Raw genomic sequence first — 19208 nt, 5'->3', positions numbered from 1 at the left:
TGCTATTGCATATTCATCTGCAGTTGTTTGGGAGGCAGAGGCCCAGAGCCCAGGAATTCAAGGCAGCTTGAGCAACATAGCCAGACTCAAAACATACACATACTCTAGAGAAACTGATCTTCAAGTGCACAAATCAATGGAGGTTAGTGTTTTATAATCATCAGCCCTATTTAATTAAAAATCATTTTCACTACCACAGAGGAAGTCCTGCACTGAATAGTTGTTCTGTACTCTGTCACCTCTAGACCCTGACAACTGTCACTGCCTTTTGTCTCCCTGATGTACATATTCTGCATTCCATTAGCATTTTAAACAGATGTAGTGTTTTTTTTTCTTTTCTGTTATTTTTTGTATGTATCAGGTAGGAAGACTTCCCTCTGGCTTATCTGCTCACTGGCTATTACTTTGCTCTGGAGTAGCTCAGGGTACTTTAACTGTGACTTCAGAGATCATGGTGGTAGAGTTTCGTACTCAGCATGTATGAGGTGGGGGGAGGAGGCTGAAGATCAAGTTCAGCAGCTCCATCCAATAGAACTCATGGTCTCTCAATATGCCACCACTACCATCTCTGGTACCAACACCACCACCAAATACATTTCTCTTTATGTTCTCTTCTGTTAGGATAATCTGTTTCAGTTTTCTTGTGTTCTCTCTCTCTCTCTCTCTCTCTCTCTCTCTCTCTCTCTCTCCTCTCTGTTTCTCTCCCCCCTCTCTCTGTGTATGTGTGTGATGTGTGCTTGAATGCATAATAATATATGTGTGGGTGCATGAACAGTCAGATGTGCATGCATGTAAGTTTGATTGTGTGGAGACCAGAGGTTGATATTAGGTCTCTTCTTTGATCACTCTACTATATTTACAGAGGCAGCGTTTCTTCATCCTACATCTTGTGAATTGCTGGTGTTACTGGAAGGCACTTGTATGTGTTGACTTTTCTGTGGATGCTGGAGATCCAAACTTCGGTCTTCATGCTTGTGTGACAAGTACTGCAGCCACTGAGCCATCTCCCTCTCTCTTGTTCAGTTCCTTAATCTTTCCACATAATGGATCTTGTCTTGAAAATGACCTGAACATCATGAAAAAGTGGAGAAAAGGAGAGATGGTGGGAGGCATTGCAGCATCAAATGACCTGGTTCCTGGGCAAGGCTCGGCACATGGGTGAATGAGGTCCAGTGAGCCAGTTTCTTGGGTTCTAACTAGCTTTGCTGGTAGTCCTCTGGACAGCATGGCATGCAGGCTTCATAAGAAAGGGATACTATGTGAAAGTGCTGGTCTTTATCCCATCTCCCCACCACCAAACACTAAAGAAGTTCTTTGCTTTAAACACAGGCAAACTGCTCAAAGAGTTGTTAGACTTGGGCTTCCATTAATGTTATCCCTGCATGCTTTGCATGCCGGCTCTTTTATTTCTGGTCCTTATTAATGAAGACATAATCAATGAAGTTTACCCTTGCCAGTGGAGCAGAGCCCAGACAATTACAGTTTAGATAAATAATCTTGACTGTGATTCAAAGTAGGGACGCACATTAAAAACACTAATTCTCAGGTTCTAGCTCAGATCCTGAGTGTGAGCATTCCTCTCAGTGTATACACCCAATCTGCATTTCTAGTAATTTCTCAGGTATGTCTGGTTCATAGCAACATTTAAGGCACACAAGTCTTTATTAAATTTGTATTGCATACCAATAACAAATATTATGAAATTTGCTCTTGAGAAAGACGTGCCAATATTTGTTTGGAAACAATATGTTAGAAAATATTTGATAAGCTTGGCTTAAGGTAGAAGTGGTTCTGTTTGATGTTAACAAGAAACATTCTCTGCAAATACTTCAAAAGTTCAGTGGAAGTCCATTTTGTTTACATTATTTATAATTAGGCTGATCTAAGCAAAGATCTAAACAGAGAGTTATAAAATGCAGAATGGACACCAAACATCATGAGCACATGTGCATTCAGTAAATATTTGCTGCATGAATGGTACACTTAAATTTGCTTTATTTCCCAAATAAAAAGCAAAGGAATGATGCCTTTAACCTCCCAGATTTTTTCCTTCTCAAATATCACTTATAGTCTGGATGTTTGAATACTAGCAAATGCAACATCTGTAATTTCTCAAAAATATTGATATTCATTCATTTGTTCAATACGCATTCATTGTCCATCTTTTATGTGGTGAGACATATGCTAAATTATAGGGATATGGTAGACTCTATTCTCATGGAGTTTTCTAAAAGAGAGAACCAGTAAGTCAGTTATGCTAAGAAAAGGTTGATCACTGGGGAGACAAAAGAAATATCGGAAAACATGTCAATCAAGGCCATAAACCAGTTTGATATTTGTTTCATTTTGTCTATGAAATTTACTCAGCCTGAATTTTTTCATTATGGTTCAGAGCCTATAAAATGCGAGAAAAAAAAAAGAAGAATGTGTATGTGTTTGTGTGCAGGAATATGTGCGTGTTCTTGTGTGTGAACTTAGACGTTTGTATAGGTGTGGGTACATGTGTGTGCATGTGCAAATGGAAGGCAGAAGTCAATGTGGACATCATTTCTCAGGAGCCCTCCACTTTGATTTTGAGAAAGGAGTCTCTTATTGGAGCTCACCAATTAGGTTTGACTGGCTGGCCAGAAAGCCTCAGGGATCTGCCTGCCTCGGCCTTCCCAGGGCAGGGATTTTTATAAAAGCATGTGCCATCATGCCCAGTTTTTGACATGGGTGTGAGCGACTAGACTTGTGTCTTCTTGCTTGTGCAGCAATCACTTCACTCACGACACTATCTCCCTAGAACTTAAAATAATAGTTTTATATGTCCAGAATTACTAATATAGAGAGACAGAAAGTGGGCAACTGATTGCCTGGAGCTGAAGGTGGTGTGCTTTAAATGAGTAAAGAGTATGACATATGAACTATAACCCAATAACATTACGGGGGTGGTAGAGGGTTGGGAGCATATCTAAGTGATAAAATGTATCATACACATGGCCCTGCATTTAATCCTTAGCATCAAAAGGAAGAAAACCACCTTTCAGTTTTCTCAATAGCACACTTACTTAGTTTCTTACATGTTTGAGAGGATATATTGGAAAGCAGATTAATTCCTCCTTGCCTTCACTCCTTCCCTGCTGCAATCTTTTTATTTATTTGTTTGTTTGTTTTGTTTTGTTTTTTAGAGACAGAGTTTCTCTACGTAGTCCTGGTTATCCTGGAACTTGCTATGTAGACTAACTTGGCCTTGAACTCAGAGATCTGCCTGCCTCTGCCTCCCCCAAGTTCTGGGATTAAAGGTGTGCGCTGCCACCACCAGGCTCCCTGTTGAAATGTTGCTCCTGCCCACATCTGCCTTCTCTGGGACCCAAATTGTACCTAAACCTAACTATCCAGGAAAGTTTTATTTTTCATTAATTAAAGTTGTTCTTTGACAATTTTATGCATGCATATAATGCATTCTAAATTGCTTTCACTCCCATCTCTAATCTCCCTCCCACCCCTATCATACCCAATACTTCCCTACACACCTCTTTTCTATGTTTATGTCTATGATTTGTTTGGGGACCCACTGGGTTTAACCAGGGCCCTCTGTGTAATCATGTGTTTGGAATTGTCCATTGGAGCTTCCTGGGTTCAGCAGAAAATTCTTCAGATGTTGCCTCACTGAACTTGTGATAGCCTTTGTTCTTCCTGCTTATGCAAGGTCATCCTGCTGGGTTTCCTTTCTGCACTGCAATGACAAGATTGTTCGTAGTCAGATTTTTCTTTGGGCTGCCAGCTCAAAAATAATGATGAAAGCTTGGCCCCTAGCTTAGGCTTGTTCCTAACTAGCCTATATATAAAACCGTTTATATTAATCTATACTCTATCACATGGCATTACCCCTCTTCCATCCTGTTTCCTCTCCGTGTCTCCTGGCATCTCCCACTTGCCTTGATTCCTCTTCCTCTTCCTTTCTCTCCCCGGAAATCCCACCTATATCTCCTGCCTAGCTATTGGCCATTCAGCTTTTTATTATACCAGTCACAACAATACACTTTCACACAGTGTACAAATACCCCACAACAGCTGTTTGTCCCATAGATCTACCTACATCCTCACCCAGTTCTCTTCTGCTTTACAGGCAACCCATTCTTCCTGCCCTTATGTAGCCAGACAGAACTATAGCTCCACTTCCTGCTGCCTATCTCAGCCTGGAATTTTCTTTCTTAGTGCATATAGACTTCCTATATGCACTATATGTTCCTCATGGAACAGCTCTTTTCTGATCTCTTACAGTAAACACTCAGCTCTACCCCATAATATCCAACTGGCTGATGTAAATAACTAGATTTTCTTTTTTTGCTTATTCTTGGGTCTATTAAAACACAACTTTCTAAAATTTTCCCTTCCTTTCTCTCCCTGTAGGCCCTTGATTCAGGTCAGCAGTTCTGATTTCATGGCTCTTTCAAAAACCCAATCACATCGTTTCCTATTTCCAAGGTTACTGTAACCATGTTCTTGATCCAGGATGCTATTAATTCCCTTTGCGTATCAACCCTTATGGAGGTTCACAGAGCATGGACAATGAATAAATAGGTCAGTTAATGCATACAGTTTTAACAAAAGTGCCACCTACTGAGGATATGTAAATAGAGAGTTATTTTACTCTTAGTATTAATTGTTAATGTGTTTTCAACACTTTTTTCTTCAGTTTTTCCATAGCTCTATCCACACTGGCATGTTTCAAGTCTCCTGGTTGTCTCTGATTATGTTTGTTTTCTTTGGTCCAGAGCCTTGGATTTGCCCTCCAATTTGTCTGAATTCAGCATCAGTTGTCAATAGCAGCTAACTGGAAGGAGGCAGAATGCCCGAGAAGTAACACCAACCAAACCAGACTTCTTGTTTCAATTAGATTACTTAATACAGGGTTTTCCAGTTCTCTTCAGACCCATTAGCCAACTAAGTATTTTGAAAGACTATCAGGGAAGAGAGGTTGCAGAATTTGAGAGACGTGAGAGAATGAATCTGAGAGGAATGGAGCGTCAGCTTTTCCTAACATTTATATATGGATATAAATTTTTTATGAACCAAAGAGATGGAGGGTGACTTATGGTTCTTGCCCAGCATTATTAATGCACTACTCATATTTATGCAATGTAATAATAGACTTCTGTGTGAGTTATTGTATGTATGACTCTCCAACATTGTTATTTCTAAATATAACCTGTGGTTTTTTAGTTGACATCCAAAATTTGCAGTGAGTGTCATTTAAAGAATATCACAAATTGAGTGTTGCAAACTAACATCCTTCTTCTTACCACCTTTAAAGGTCTCTAAATACCGTATTTCATGTGTATTATTACATGTTTTTCAAGTACATATAAAATATTCTTTTAAAGAAAATGTTATATAATCTCTTTTTCTCCTTAAATTTGTATTTCACTCTAGCTTTCCTAGTAGGTTTTATACTTGTAAGTCTTTTACTTTTTATTGTTATTCTTTCTGGTGAAAGGAAGTAGATATATAAGCTTTACCTTTTATTCAGTGGCCATAAAGCTTAAAATATTAAAAAAAATTTCCTATGGATTAATTATTTTAGTGAATAACAGGAGTTAATCAAATATCATAAATATGCTATGAACTTAGTAACTAGTTATTAAACCTAGAATTTTGCACTTCAGTGACTTACCTCTTTACAGAGGAGATGTTTTTGTTCCGTGTGCTTTGTGAATGAATGCTGCTTATTTCTAGAAAATAAAAGGAGACCAAGCAGGATGGAAGCAATCTCTTTCTGTTGTCAATGGGACAGGAGGGGATACTCAAATGGGCAGGAGGAAGAACCTGCTCGTTTCAAAATAGGGACATTTCCTATCCAATATCCTAGGAGAGAAGCAACAAATGGAGCTTGAGGGTTTGCATACTGATCGCTACTTGTCTTCCCATTAATACACACCATCCTGAGCACCTGTAGGGACTGACCAGATACCTGCTTAAGAAGAGGTGGCAAGCAGAGTTGCTGTAATCCCTAGAGGAGAGATTGCGAAGAACATGAGGTCAGAGGTCTAAGGAATAAGGAAGAATAGACAGCAGTCTAAAATGGAAGGAGAAAAGAAGCTGCAAAACACTGAGTGCTGAATCACAGGCAATGGCTTGAAGAAATTTTTGAAAGTGTTTATTTTTAGGTTTGATAGCTAGATATGTACTAACTTACCAGCTGAAGACTGTGTAACAGGTATCATTTCTACTGAAAACTCAACCCAGCCTCAATCTCCTATGTATGGTTTTTAAAATAACATTAAGAAGCTACATCTACCAGGGCGTGGTCCATATGCCTGTAAACCTTGCACTTGGGAGGCAAAAGGATCAGAAGTGTAAGACCAAACTGAACAGCACAGAAGTATCTGAGGTCAGCCTGAGGTACATGAGACCCTGTCTCCAAAAACCAATAAACTACATTTATCAAATAGAGGTAAAATCCAATCACTCAGTCAGTCTTTCATCACACATAAATAAACGTTCCAAACCATTCTCTATAGCCATCATAAATGGCTGTGGGAACAAAGATTAAATATCCTTATTTTCCAATTATCTACATTCATATAGGGCAGAAAATGTGTATATAGTGGCTATGTAGTGCCTGTTGGCTGTAACTAAGCAATTATAAAAACAATGAAGAACACAGGAAACAAAGATGATTTAGGAAACATGAATGATTTCACAATGAAAATAATATTCAAATAACACCCAATGACTCACAGTAACCCTAGGAAAGACATCGGCATAAAAATAATAAAAATAGTAAAGAGAAATAGCTTTACAGATGTTTAGAAATTGAAAGCAACCTTGCATAGGGTTGAACACGTAGATTTGTGAGTTTCACATATAAAGTAAAAGGTCAAGAGATGCCATTCAATGAGACGAGAAAGGGAAAAAGATCCCCGGAGGCCTATGCCAATTACTGAAGAAGTTGAATTTGTGATGGGAAATTTTCAGAGTTAGAATTTTTGTTCTGGTAGGTGTCTGGGAGCTCAATCTGAGAATGGGGAACAGGAGGCCAGTGAGGAGACTACTGTCAAGGTCAGGAGACAAGGACCAGGATCAAAGGGATGGCTAGAGGTGAGACATGGGAGAGTGTTGCCAATGGATTTCATATATGAGAAAATAGGTTCAAATTTCCAGCAAACCAATGTGATTTAAAAATTGAAGACTGATCTTGCAAATATCAAGCACAGGGGCCGGCAGGTAGTAACCAAACCTGCCTGGATTCATGAGCCTATCAATACAATCAGAAATACTGCTGTTGTGTTCTATAATATAGAAATCTGCTACTGCTTTACATGCATACCCTTGAGGGGGATTCCACAGCCTGGGGCATTGTTCCAATCTCATTCTGTTGCTGTGACAAATTTTACCAAAGCAATGAAGGGGAAGAAAGAATTCATTTCTTACTTAGTCCCAGGCCATAGTCTATGCTTAGGGAATGGTACCCCATAGGGAGTTGGGGCTTCTTATACCAATAATCAAGAAAATGCCTCACAGACATGCCCATAGGCCAACCTGATATTAATCAATGAAGACTGTCTTTTCAAGTGAGTCTATACTGGGTCAAGTTGCCAGTTAATGCTACTAGGACAGCATCAAATCCTTGCATTTAAAAAAAAGGCACTAGTAATTTCTCCTGGCAGGTCTCTTTTCATCTAGGAAAAAAAATCCCAGAGGTGTACCACTATCCATGTCAAGACCAATTAACTGAAAAGAGATGGGCGAATTCATTGGCTTGAACCAACTTTCCACAACATGGTAGGTGGAAGGTTTTTGGTGAACTTAGAATCCAATGCCTGAACCTAAGTGTGGTTCTTCTAGGGAGGGAAATTGTAAATTTTGAAGCAGTAAATTAGTAGTCACAGCTTGCTGGCTTAAAGAAAAATGCTGAGTCATTCACTGAGATTAGACCAGACAGGATAGCAGCAGATGCTGGGAAAGGATTGAAGAGTCACAGGACATATGGAACCTAGGATTCTAGGAGACGTGGAGAGTGCTTGGTGGGCAGTTGGGCATAGTATCTGAGAATCATGAGCAGAGGGCTGCTGGCTGAAGTCAAAAGCATGGATGAGGAATAAGATGAGATTATGAAAATTAAGTTCTTATGGAGGAACTTCAACCCATTGAGGAGAGCAAAGAAAGAAGGGGAAACAATAGAAAAATGCCAAGAGAAAGTAGATGCAGACCCTCATGAACTCTGAAGAAAGTAACAGGGGGGTTCACCTTTATCAAACATGACCATGAACTGTTGTCGTTCCTGAAAACCGTGATGTAGCAAAACCAAGCAGCTGGAAGTAAGAGTGAACTGGCAGACTCAGTCCAGGCGGGGGAGGCTTTGCCCTGGAGGAGGTGGGAATAGGGGGTGGGCTTGGGGGAAGGTGAGGGGGGCGGGAGGGGGAAGAAGAAGGGAATCCGTGGCTGATATGTAGAACTGAACTGTTTGCGCAAAAAAAAAAAAAAAAAAAGAGTGAACTGGCAAGCACTGCTCTGTTTAAAGCGTCATAGACAGGCCTTTCTGACTTTTATGGATATGTACACCGGAAAGTCTATCCTATGTGCCCAGGGAAAAGCAATCTGGAAAGAAGAGTACCATCCTGGCAGGTGGGGAAGACACTGCTGAGCGCAGTCCGTGTGCTGTGGCCTGCCTCTTGGGCATCAGCCTAAACGCCTTATCTAAAAAGAAGTTAACAGGGACTGTCCCTGTCCGGTGTCTGGGAGAACAGCAGCACTGGCTACAAAACCCTTCTCAGATGGCACTACACTTCCTTTCAAATGAAACTCACGGGGACCTCTTGGAGAGTGACTTGATGTCAGCTCTACTCTCCTCCTCAATAACATGGTCTAGTGGTGATAATTAACACCGTTTTATCTAAGGAAATCTGGAGGAAACCAGCAGTGAGCCATGTTGGGTCATGTGTTGGCAGCTCAAGGTCCAGAAATCTATGATCCTTCCCATTCTGATGCATGGGTCCTAAACAGAAACCACTCCTGTCTATATATGCCACAGCTGCCACAGAGCTCTCTCCTCCACTCCCTTATGGAATATAACAGTTTGCTGCCATATTGCCTTGGGGTTGTATTGCCTATCCTGAATATATCCTAGCACTTGCCTCAGAGATTAAGATCTTTGATTACTTTGATACCTTTGATATCCATAAGTCAAAAATACATAACCATACATTGTATTTTCTTTGATTGAAAAATCTTTTTATAAGCATGATATAATTTTTCCTGGGATGAGATGATGGTCAGTTCAGCCCAGACAATGTCACTTGGAAAAGTAAATTAATCCATTTGGATTTCAAAGTCTTGTATCATGTGGGATGCCTTGATATTTCTGCTTTGAAATTGCTAGCCACTGCTGAGTCTTTTCATGACACTTTAGAGATTTATAGTTAGGACTTCTGAATTTGCCTCTCACAATATTTCAACTCCTCTGGCTTCAAGCGAATTGCAGTCACTCCTTTGTAGCCAGAGGACCACTGTGCTTGAACTTGATGTGCCTTATAATCAGAGACATGCAAATTAACAGGAAGATATCCTTTCACATTTGTTTCTTCAGACAGGCAAAAGTTACATGTGGTAACACCAAGTGTTTGCAAGTACATGCAGCAGCAGGGACCCACATTTTACCCCGGGGAAAGAATGCTGGCATCAGCACTTGGAAAGCAACTTATGGAAGCCAGTCCAGTTCAAGCTGAGCACAACCTGTGACCCAGCATTTGCCCCATGTCTCCTGTAAAAATCTGCAACCGGCAGGCCTAAATAAACAGATATTAAAAGTGTTCTGTGTAGCATTATTGGCTACAAAGGACAAGCAGAAGTGCCCCTGCATTCTCTCAGTTAGAGGAAAGGATATGATTCCTTTTAATAGTCAGCAGAGGGATGAACAGATGTCTGCAAGTACCCACGGGTGTAAAATCTCAAGCATGTAATTCTGAAATGGAAAGTAGAGGGTGACGCTATTTAAGTAAAGAAGTTTTATACACTCTCAAAAACTACTCATGCGTACAACATAAGCTAAAACACAAGCAGTGAATGGTAAGAAGCATACCGAGGGCAGAATGCTGGTCATCTCAGTGAGGACATTCAGAAGGAGTTACCGGAGGGATCTGTAAGGTTGTCTCTCTATATACTCATATTTTTTTTTTCAAAATTGAGACTATAAAATAAAGATGAGAAATGGCAATACTGTTTTCATCTTGGTGATTGTCACATAGGGTTTATTGTCTTTTCTATCTCTCTCTATGAAATATTAAACAGTTAGAAATTTTGAAAGAAGGCCACTTTGTGTGGCCAAAGAACGTAACACAAAGAAGATAACAGCTAAATTGGATAGGTGGGGTTTGAGGCAGACCTCTGCTAAGCTTTTCTGTAAGAGGCCACATAATGACTATTCTTTGACATTGTGGGCATCATGATCACTGCCTCCAGGACTCATTCTGCCCTTACAATACAAATGCAGCCATAGTTGAAAGATAAATGAGAGGGTGTGCCATGTTCCAACACAAGCTTCTTTACAAAACAGAGCCTTGGGTTTGGTTTGGCCCCATGGGCCATAGTTTGCCTCAGTTTAGAGTTGTCATGGGGAGATAAGCTGTTTCAGCAACAAGCAACCCCAAGCAAAGGGTGATCTTGGAGACCAAGGAAATCTGAATGGGTCTCTAGAGAGTTAGACAAGGAACTAAACATTACCTTCCCAGTATAAGACTCAAAATTACAGATGAAGTACCTTTGGTTGTTGAAGCTGTGGCTATAGAAAACCTATAAACAACAATCTCTGGTGATTAACATGGTTGGGGGTTTGGGTTTGCATTGTTTTGCTTGGTTTGAGGCTGCCTCATGGGGGTAGTGGAGAAGTCTATCTCAGATGCTTTCCTTCATCCTTCCTGGGTGTTCTGGAATTCTTTGGATACAGAAAATGTTCTGGCCTCATTCTGTTCTCGACTCCTACACAATCCAATTCAGTCTTGCCCTGATGTCTAAAATCCAGCAAGGTCAGTCCGAGAGTGAAGTGGCCAGCTGCACTGCACCTCTGGCTGTGGCTCATCTGCATATACCCAGTGACTCAGCGCTGCTCTACCTTTTTCTAGAAATCAGAAGTTTCCTGTCGTACAGCCTGTCTTCAGTCTTGACCCTTCTATGAAGAGCTGATAGAAAGGACTTGTTATTCTTTGGCTGCCTAGGTGGTAGGCTGCTCTGGATTCAAAGGTCAGGCCCAAGGGCGTTCACTTAGGGGAAATACTTCCACTACCAAGCTCTCTTTTTCTACAGTCCACTTTGGCCAACCTAGTCTGCTTAGGCCATCAGCTTTTATAGTCCTGGCACACTTTGCAAATTGACAACATTGTCAGGCCAGAAGGATGGTTAATAAAACCAACAGGAGTTATTTATGAGTTTCTTCTGATACAAGCCAAACACAAGATGTGAGAGTCAAATGAAGTATCCTTGTGCTGTCATTACTGGCAATCTTAGCAGCATTCCTGAGAGGTGGTTATATGCCAGTCATTTCTCTGAACAGAAAAGGGGTTCAGACAGCACGGAAATGCTAAATGGAGGTCCCTGTTGGCCCCCTGACATGTGTGTGGGATGGGTGATAAACTGAAGACAGAGATGTGCACCTTCTCTCCTCCTGTGACCCTTACAGGACCAAGGGCCAGCAGAGTAGGTGTTAGTGGCAGCAGCTGGCTCAGCTGTCCCTAAAGTAATAAGGACACCTCCCAGGAGTCATTGTAGCCAAAGAGGTAAGCAACTGGCTTACCTGTTGTTCTGGCACTGGGATGCCAAGTCCTTGGCCAGCTTCTTATTGCTACATGTGAAGGAGAAATGAGATATATGACAGAGAGATAGAGACAGAGACAGAGACAGAGAGACAGAGAGAGACAGAGAGAGAGAGAGAGAGAGAGAGAGAGAGAGAGAGAGAGAGAGAGAGAGAGAGAGGAGAGGAGAGCCAGACTTGGCTCCAGTTGTTCAAATTTCATCAGTATCTTTCCCTTTCCTAAAAATGGAAGTTTGCTTTACTTCCTCAGTTCTTGGGAGGCACAGCTTCCAGGGGTGGATGCCAGATGTTTGCATGCGCTTTTAAAGTGTTCAAAGAACGCCTGTTACTAATCACCACATTGAATATTGTTCACACGAAGAGTTTCTGCCCCAAATCGATCTGAGCATGTTTTAGCTCTCTTCTCCCTGACAACAGTGAGAAGCTGCTGAAGGAGAAAGTATGCACTTTGAGCCTACCAAGAGTCCACCATAAGCCTTTGTTGGAGCTAGGAGCAGAGGACGAGGCTGATCATAAATCTTTCCTGGCTGAGATTTGAAAACTTTTGGTTTTGTTTACTCAGAATGTTAATAAGTTTGGAAATTATTAAAATAGAACCCAAAGACTCTCCTTTTAAGAGGCTATTGAGATCACAAATCACTCCACAGATACAATAAGCTGAGCAAATCCAAGTCTCAACTCTTGCCATGGGGCTGCTGGAAGTGTGGCCGGATTCACATAACATTTCATGTGTGGAACCAAGGAGGCGTGAGAAGAGCCCTTAAAAGAAGCTTGGACTTAAAATTTTAATAATTGTGGTGTACAAATGTTTTTATAACAGGAAAAAGCAAACCCTTTTCTCCCCTCTCTTGGTTCTTCAATGTTCCTTCCTGTTGGTCAATGTCATCCACACTCTCTAACATATTACCCAGTGTTTCTGGTAACACCACCACCAGGACACATTCTTTTTGGATTTTTCTTCCCTACCTTATCTTTTGAGAATGGATCTCACTGAACCTGGGGCTCAGTGATTAGCTAGATCGGCTACCCAGTAAGCCCTGGTTCCTCCTTTCTCTGCCCTCTATCCTGGAATCACAGGTGTATGCCTCTATGCCAAGGTTTTCTTTACACCATTTCTGTGGCTCTAACCCCAAGTCTTCATGCTTTCACAGGAAGCACCTTCCCCACAAAGCCATCTCCTCAGCCTGTCCTTTCCAGATTTTGAGAGACTCCTCTGCCCTAGACTTCGAATGACCTGGACTCTTCCTGCTTCATCTCCAAGCACAATAGGTGCATTTCCCCCATACTTTCACATCTCTGTGACCATGGGTCTCATCATTGGTTAGTTTTCTTTTACTGAAACGAAGTACTTGAGATAATGTAAAAGAAAGAAAGGTTTGCTTTGGCTCACAGTTTGGAAGGTTTAACTGCGTAGATGAATCCATGGAGAAGTGCCAGGTCAAAGGAAGGGTGTGTGGCAGAGAGAGCTGTTTACTTTATTGCAGCCCAGAAATGAAAGAGAGAGAAGGCAGCTTGTTGTCGTGGGGTGGCTGGTCTCTGGTGGTGACATATTGCCCTGGCTATTGTCATTTGTGTCTTACACTTATGTTGAGGCATCTGGATTTGGAGTGATTATAGGTCTAGGTACCAATTTCTGGATTTGTCTTTATTGGGTGGATGTTTTTTTCCTTAGTTTCTGTTTCCTCTTTGGTCTTCTGGATCCCATGACCTGAGGTGAAGTAGAGAGTCTCCGTCCCCATTGGGGGCTGGACTTCTGATGTCTTGGATGACCTCAGGTCCAGCAGGGGGTTGATGCACAAGTTTGGGGCTGAAGTTCTGGCTATGTCTGTGTGTGGCCTCTGAAGTAGCTGAGGGTCCTGTGGGTTCAGATGTTGGTCTGTAGTTTGCATTGGACTAACCTAGGCCCTCTGCATATATCTGACAGTCATGTAGCTTGATCTTCTTGTGGGATGCCTAACAGCTGTTCCTGACTCTTTTGCTGGTTTTGGGGACCCTATTCCTCATACTGGGTTGCCTTGCCCAGCCTTAATACAAGGCAAGGTGCTTCGTCTTACTACAACTTGACATGCCGTGTTTTGTCGCTATCCATGGGAGGACTGCCCTTTTCTGAATAGAAATGGAGGAGGAGTGGGTGGGGAAGGGGGAGGCAGTGGGGAGGAGAGGGGAAGGGACTAGGTGGAGAGGAGGGAGGGGAAACTGAATCAGGATGTAAAATAAATAAATTAATTAAAGAGAGAAAAAGCAGGGAAGAAGAGGAGGAGGAGACAGACACTGGTCCCACACTCTCTTTCAAGGGCATATCCACAATTACTTAAAATGCTTCCTACCAGGTTTTACCTCTTAAAGGATCCACCACATGCAAACTTTGGGGCACTCACATGGAATCTGAGGGATGTCTGACCACACAACTGTAACAGGAAAATACTGGTATTGACAGAGCTTCTGGTAGTGTTTACGCTAGGATCAGTTCTCCAGGAACAAAGGAGTCATCTTTGGAATGTTGTACAAAGTCATTTGTCACTTAGACCTGGACTAGTAACGGTGATACACACTGTGATTTAGCATAGGCATTTTAACAGAACTGTATAAGAGAGAGATAGCTACATTCATGGACGCCTCAATGACAGAGCTGGGATGCCTAGATTCCAATGCTTCCCATACAGGCTTTGTGATTTTGGCAAGTTGCATAGCCTTTCCAAGCCTGTTTCCTCATCCATGAAATTGGGAAACCAGTCATACCTACTTAATGCAACTCTGGTTATTAATTACATTTACACATGAAAAGAAACAGAAAATATTCTGATATATCTTGAGAACCAATAAATTGTAGTTATTCTAATGCTAAATGACTGTATGAGCTTAGAATTTAAAGAACACAATCTGGGACCAAGGGCTCAAAAATCTGTGGACCTCACTTTACTTCATTATAAAGCAGGAAATCAACAGTAGGTAAAGTCTAAGACTATTTCAAGACTCAAATGAGCTGTAAAGAGGCTCAAAGGGCAAGCAGTAAAGGCAGCATTAACTCACACTGTGCTCACCCATAGAGTAAACGCTGGGTGCTGTTATTGCTGCTAATGTACCTTGGCTTTGGGCTATGTCAACACTACCGGTTTTAATTTTTCTGCAATCATTCAACTTACCGCTATATCAATGATCTTTTTCTTGTGACAAAATGCCCAACTTAGCCATCTCTTAAAGCAGGAAGGGTTTATTTTGGCTTACAGTGTAAGAAGGGATGTGGCCTGCCTCTACAGTGAAGGGATGGTTGTAGGAACACAAGTAATGCTCTTCAGCAGTGAGGGAGGAAAGAGCAGACACGAAGTAGCACTGGCTATCCCCCAGGGACTCACTCCATCACTGAAGCCTTACCAGTTGGGACCTAAGTGTTCAAACATCATAAGCTATGAGGGATGCTTCCCATTCAAACCACATCACAGCCTTCTCCCAATAGTGCTATAATGTACTTGCTGTTGGGTACTGTGTATCATAGTCACAGTTGCCTCCTGTGGTACTTAACAGTATTGTCAGACTTCAATGTCTCTGAGAGTCCAGCCATAAACATTAAGAGGAAAGATGGATGGTCACTAGATAACCCTTCTCAACCAACTGTTTTCTCTTGGCAGGATGTTCTGGAAGCTCTCACTGACCTTGCTGCTAGTGGCTATGCTGGTAAAGGTAGCTGAAGCCCGAAAGAACCGGCCTGCGGGCGCCATCCCCTCACCGTACAAGGATGGCAGCAGCAACAACTCGGAGAGATGGCATCACCAGATCAAGGAGGTGCTGGCCTCCAGCCAGGAGGCCCTCGTGGTCACCGAGCGCAAGTACCTCAAGAGTGACTGGTGCAAGACGCAGCCGCTGCGGCAGACAGTGAGCGAAGAGGGATGCCGCAGCCGCACCATCCTCAACCGCTTCTGCTATGGCCAATGCAACTCCTTCTACATCCCACGGCACGTGAAGAAGGAGGAGGACTCCTTCCAATCCTGCGCCTTCTGCAAGCCCCAGCGTGTCACCTCGGTCATCGTGGAGCTTGACTGCCCCGGGCTCGACCCACCTTTCCGAATCAAGAAAATCCAGAAAGTGAAGCATTGTCGGTGCATGTCCGTGAACCTGAGTGACTCTGACAAGCAGTGAACTCACCAGGGCAAAGATGCAGCTCAACCCTGAGCATCCTTGCCCCTGGGTCACACCACCACCACTTCTGTCGAGCTCACTCACACTCTGCCTGGTGTCCCTGTCAGCAGCAAATGCATCTCTTAGGGCTAACAGTGTCCTTGTCACAAATGTGGACCGCAAGTCGACATGTCCCAGATCCACCCCGGGCCGCACTCATGTTTCCAAATCCAGGCTGTGGATCGGGCGCAGAAGATGTTGGAAAACACTCTCAGAAACTAGACAGGACTTTTCAGGTGATGCACTGTCAATCCGGGATTGACGTTTCCACCATGTGGAAAAGCCAGCCTTTCCCTGGCCACATCTTACACTCCAGCTCGACCCTTCCTGGTGAAGAATGCACCACTCTTCTGTCGCAAACTTCTGTTGGCCACCAGACCTCTGTGGTGTGGGCATTCATTCTTCTGATCTGGGAGCTGCCGGGCTCTACAGCTGTTGTGATGCCGATATGGGCAGCATCCATAAAGGAGATGCTCACCCTTAAGGGGGTCTCCAAACAAACCTGATACCTACAAGGACAAGGCGAGCTAAGTGGATCAGGAAATGACTTCCCTAGGAACTGTACTCCGCAGGCCAGACGCTCCACACCCCTAGACACCACCTCTTTTCTTGCTCCTCACAGGCCCCATCTGTGGACTCAAGATGAACTCTGGTGCACACGCCATTAGCCTGTCACCACACAAAAGGTCTCTGTATTAATGTCAGTTTTATGATTGATCCATTGTGTAAAAAGCTGTTAAAAGTATTATCGACTTATTCATGTATCAACTCACGTGTTTGGACTCTGGCTTTGCAGCACCATTCTGAAGAGAGAGTAGAGCAGGGAGTGATCTATAGAAAAGGTATTTTACTGAGAAATACTGCCAGGACAGCCATTCACTGCCACATACCTTTTATCAGATTGAACAGGGAGGAGGGACATGTCGTGATTTTACTTTGAATATGATATCACCAAAGACACTAAAGCATTGCAGCATAGTGTAGAAATTGAATTGGGACAGATGGTGTATACAGAGGAGTCATTGGGAAGTGGCAGTGCTTGATGCACACATGTGAAATGAGACCTGGTATTGTCTTCACTGCCATAACACTAAGCAAAAATATTTTCTATTAAATGTCATTTAAGAATATATGGAATTGAGACACATTGTGGCACAGGCAGAAATAAAAGGTAAATATAGATGGTAGTAATGTAGTTAAACTCAGAAAATAGCTTCCTTTCCAAAGAATAGACTTCTAAAAATATCAAGAAACCTAGGTCACCTTTCAACTTTGTGATGAGTTGTTGAAGTCTCTGTAGTGTGGTCTTTTGATGTGAGGACATTAATTTGTCTTCTTCCAAAATTACACTCAAGTTCAATCTCTTTGTGCAATGGTCCCTGTGAATGACATGTATGGAATCTGACAAATGTGAATGAGAAGAGGCCGTTGGTGGGAATCAGAATATGAATATTCTTTAGTAGGTAATTTCTAAGTGCATGCTCTTGCCCAAGAGTGGGTTTCCTGGTGTGAGAGAGACTGTCCATAAGCTGCTCTGGGACTCAGGCTTCCGGACACCTAATAGTGGTGCTGGCTCTCCAGCGTGCCACCTAGAAAAGAGGATTGGGGTGAGCTGGGGTTGGGAAGGGGTGCCAATGACTCTCTTGCCTGCGTTGCAGTGCAAGTTTTCTGGTTTATTTACTTCTGCAACACAGTAAACCCTGAGCACAGATCGTGTGGTTCTGAAGGGGAGATTAGCTTCAGAAATGGTAGTGCACAGCCTGGAATCAGGAGAGAGAAACAAGAAGAATGGAGAAAATGCAGAGTACTGAAACACCTGGGATGAAGGCAGAAAGTGAAGAGGGTGGCCAAGGTCAGAGCTGCAATTTCACTTTCAGTAGAAAACCTCAAGCTAGAGCCAGAGCGGAATACGACGCAGCAGAGAAGCTGTGAAGGACATCTGAGTTTCCTTAATGGAGGATGATGAAGTATAGCAAGAAGGTAGAGGAGGAGAGTCTCACACCCAGCTGCAAGGCCAACCCACATCATTTTATTAACAGGATCCACACAAGCAGAGGAGGAGTTAAGCTAGCAACCCACCAAGTATACACGTTAGCACTCTTTTTGATCCCAGTCATGGGTGTACCCATGAAAACAATATGATACGCTGTGGTCTGAGGCTACTTCTTGGGTTATTGTTTGTATAATGTTTACCTTTGAGTGGCTCAAATTGTATTTAAATTTTGTCTTGTTTATAAATGAAGAAAAGCTATAAGTATAATGTAATTATTTTATAGGTATACTATTAAGTTATAGAACAAATAAAGATACTCTAGGATTATATGTGATCCAGGTGTCATGTGCCATAAAAGCTAAATTCTGCACTTGTATCCTTGGGTAGCAAAGGATCTTTCTTGGTGCACTCAGAGTGCATTTATCCAGCCTCTAGGAGTTCACCCCTGGCCCATGTCACAAACTATCCTTGGGGGCTTAGGATCGTCTCGGAGAATCAGAAACAAGCATTGAACAAGCAGAATTGGTGGGGATGGCTCTTGGTCCCAGTCTATAGGAGCTTCTAGCCTTTTCCAAATCACCCACCAGCTGAACACAGAATGTACTCACAGTGTTCCCGGAATAAGAAATGCTGAATGAGAACACTCTGAGAAACTGCTGCACAGAAGTCCACTGTAAGTCTTATCTCTCTTGTAGCCAGTGCACCAAACTCATGTCTTACATAAGCCTGAAACTGTGTTGAGTTTTGCTTAGTTTTACGTTGACTTTCCATGGATTTCAACGTTTCTTAATTTAAACACGTCTCAGTTTCACAGTGTTGTCATTTTCCTGCAAGTTGAATTATCTGCCATTTAAGAAATGCAATGATCAATAAAACATAAAAATCTTCATAAAATTGCATATGTGTGATTTACTTTATAGACTTTTAATGATTTAAATTTGACATGACAATAATTCATCTCAGTTTATTAAACAAGAATATTCCACTTTGATCTGTGGCATTACAAGTGACTTGTTTCTAGAGTTGACTGGCTGATTTTTAGGTTGTAAAGCCGATGAAAATGAACTACTGCTACTGAGTGAACAACTCAGAGTGTAAGTCAGACTGGAAACTTTACTTAGTGATTGATTGATCTATTGTCATTGATTATTGTTTACATGGGAGGTAATGATCAGATCGGATCATAAATGATGTAACTAAAGCTTGTTGATCCTCAGCCTATCCTCTGAATCTTCCTTAAAGCCACCTCTA

General features: G+C 42.2%; 1 protein-coding gene across 2 annotated transcripts in view; it reads left to right on the top strand.

The window, feature by feature from the left end:
* Window positions 1–18851, top strand: part of Grem2 (gremlin 2, DAN family BMP antagonist) — a 99707-nt gene extending 80856 nt beyond the window's left edge. For both annotated transcript variants that reach the window (XM_052737702.1, XM_052737703.1), the window contains one exon: window positions 15418–18851. In XM_052737702.1, the coding sequence (XP_052593662.1) occupies window positions 15418–15925 (508 nt within the window). In that variant the 3' untranslated portion in view covers window positions 15926–18851. The remainder of the gene's footprint in view (window positions 1–15417) is intronic.
* The last annotated feature ends 357 nt before the right edge of the window (window positions 18852–19208 follow it).

Source organism: Peromyscus californicus, unplaced genomic scaffold (assembly GCF_007827085.1).
Source record: "Peromyscus californicus insignis strain IS unplaced genomic scaffold, ASM782708v3 Scaffold_14__1_contigs__length_90479793_seg_2, whole genome shotgun sequence".
NCBI lineage: Eukaryota > Metazoa > Chordata > Mammalia > Rodentia > Cricetidae > Peromyscus > Peromyscus californicus.
This window is presented reverse-complemented; position numbering and strand designations above follow the sequence as displayed.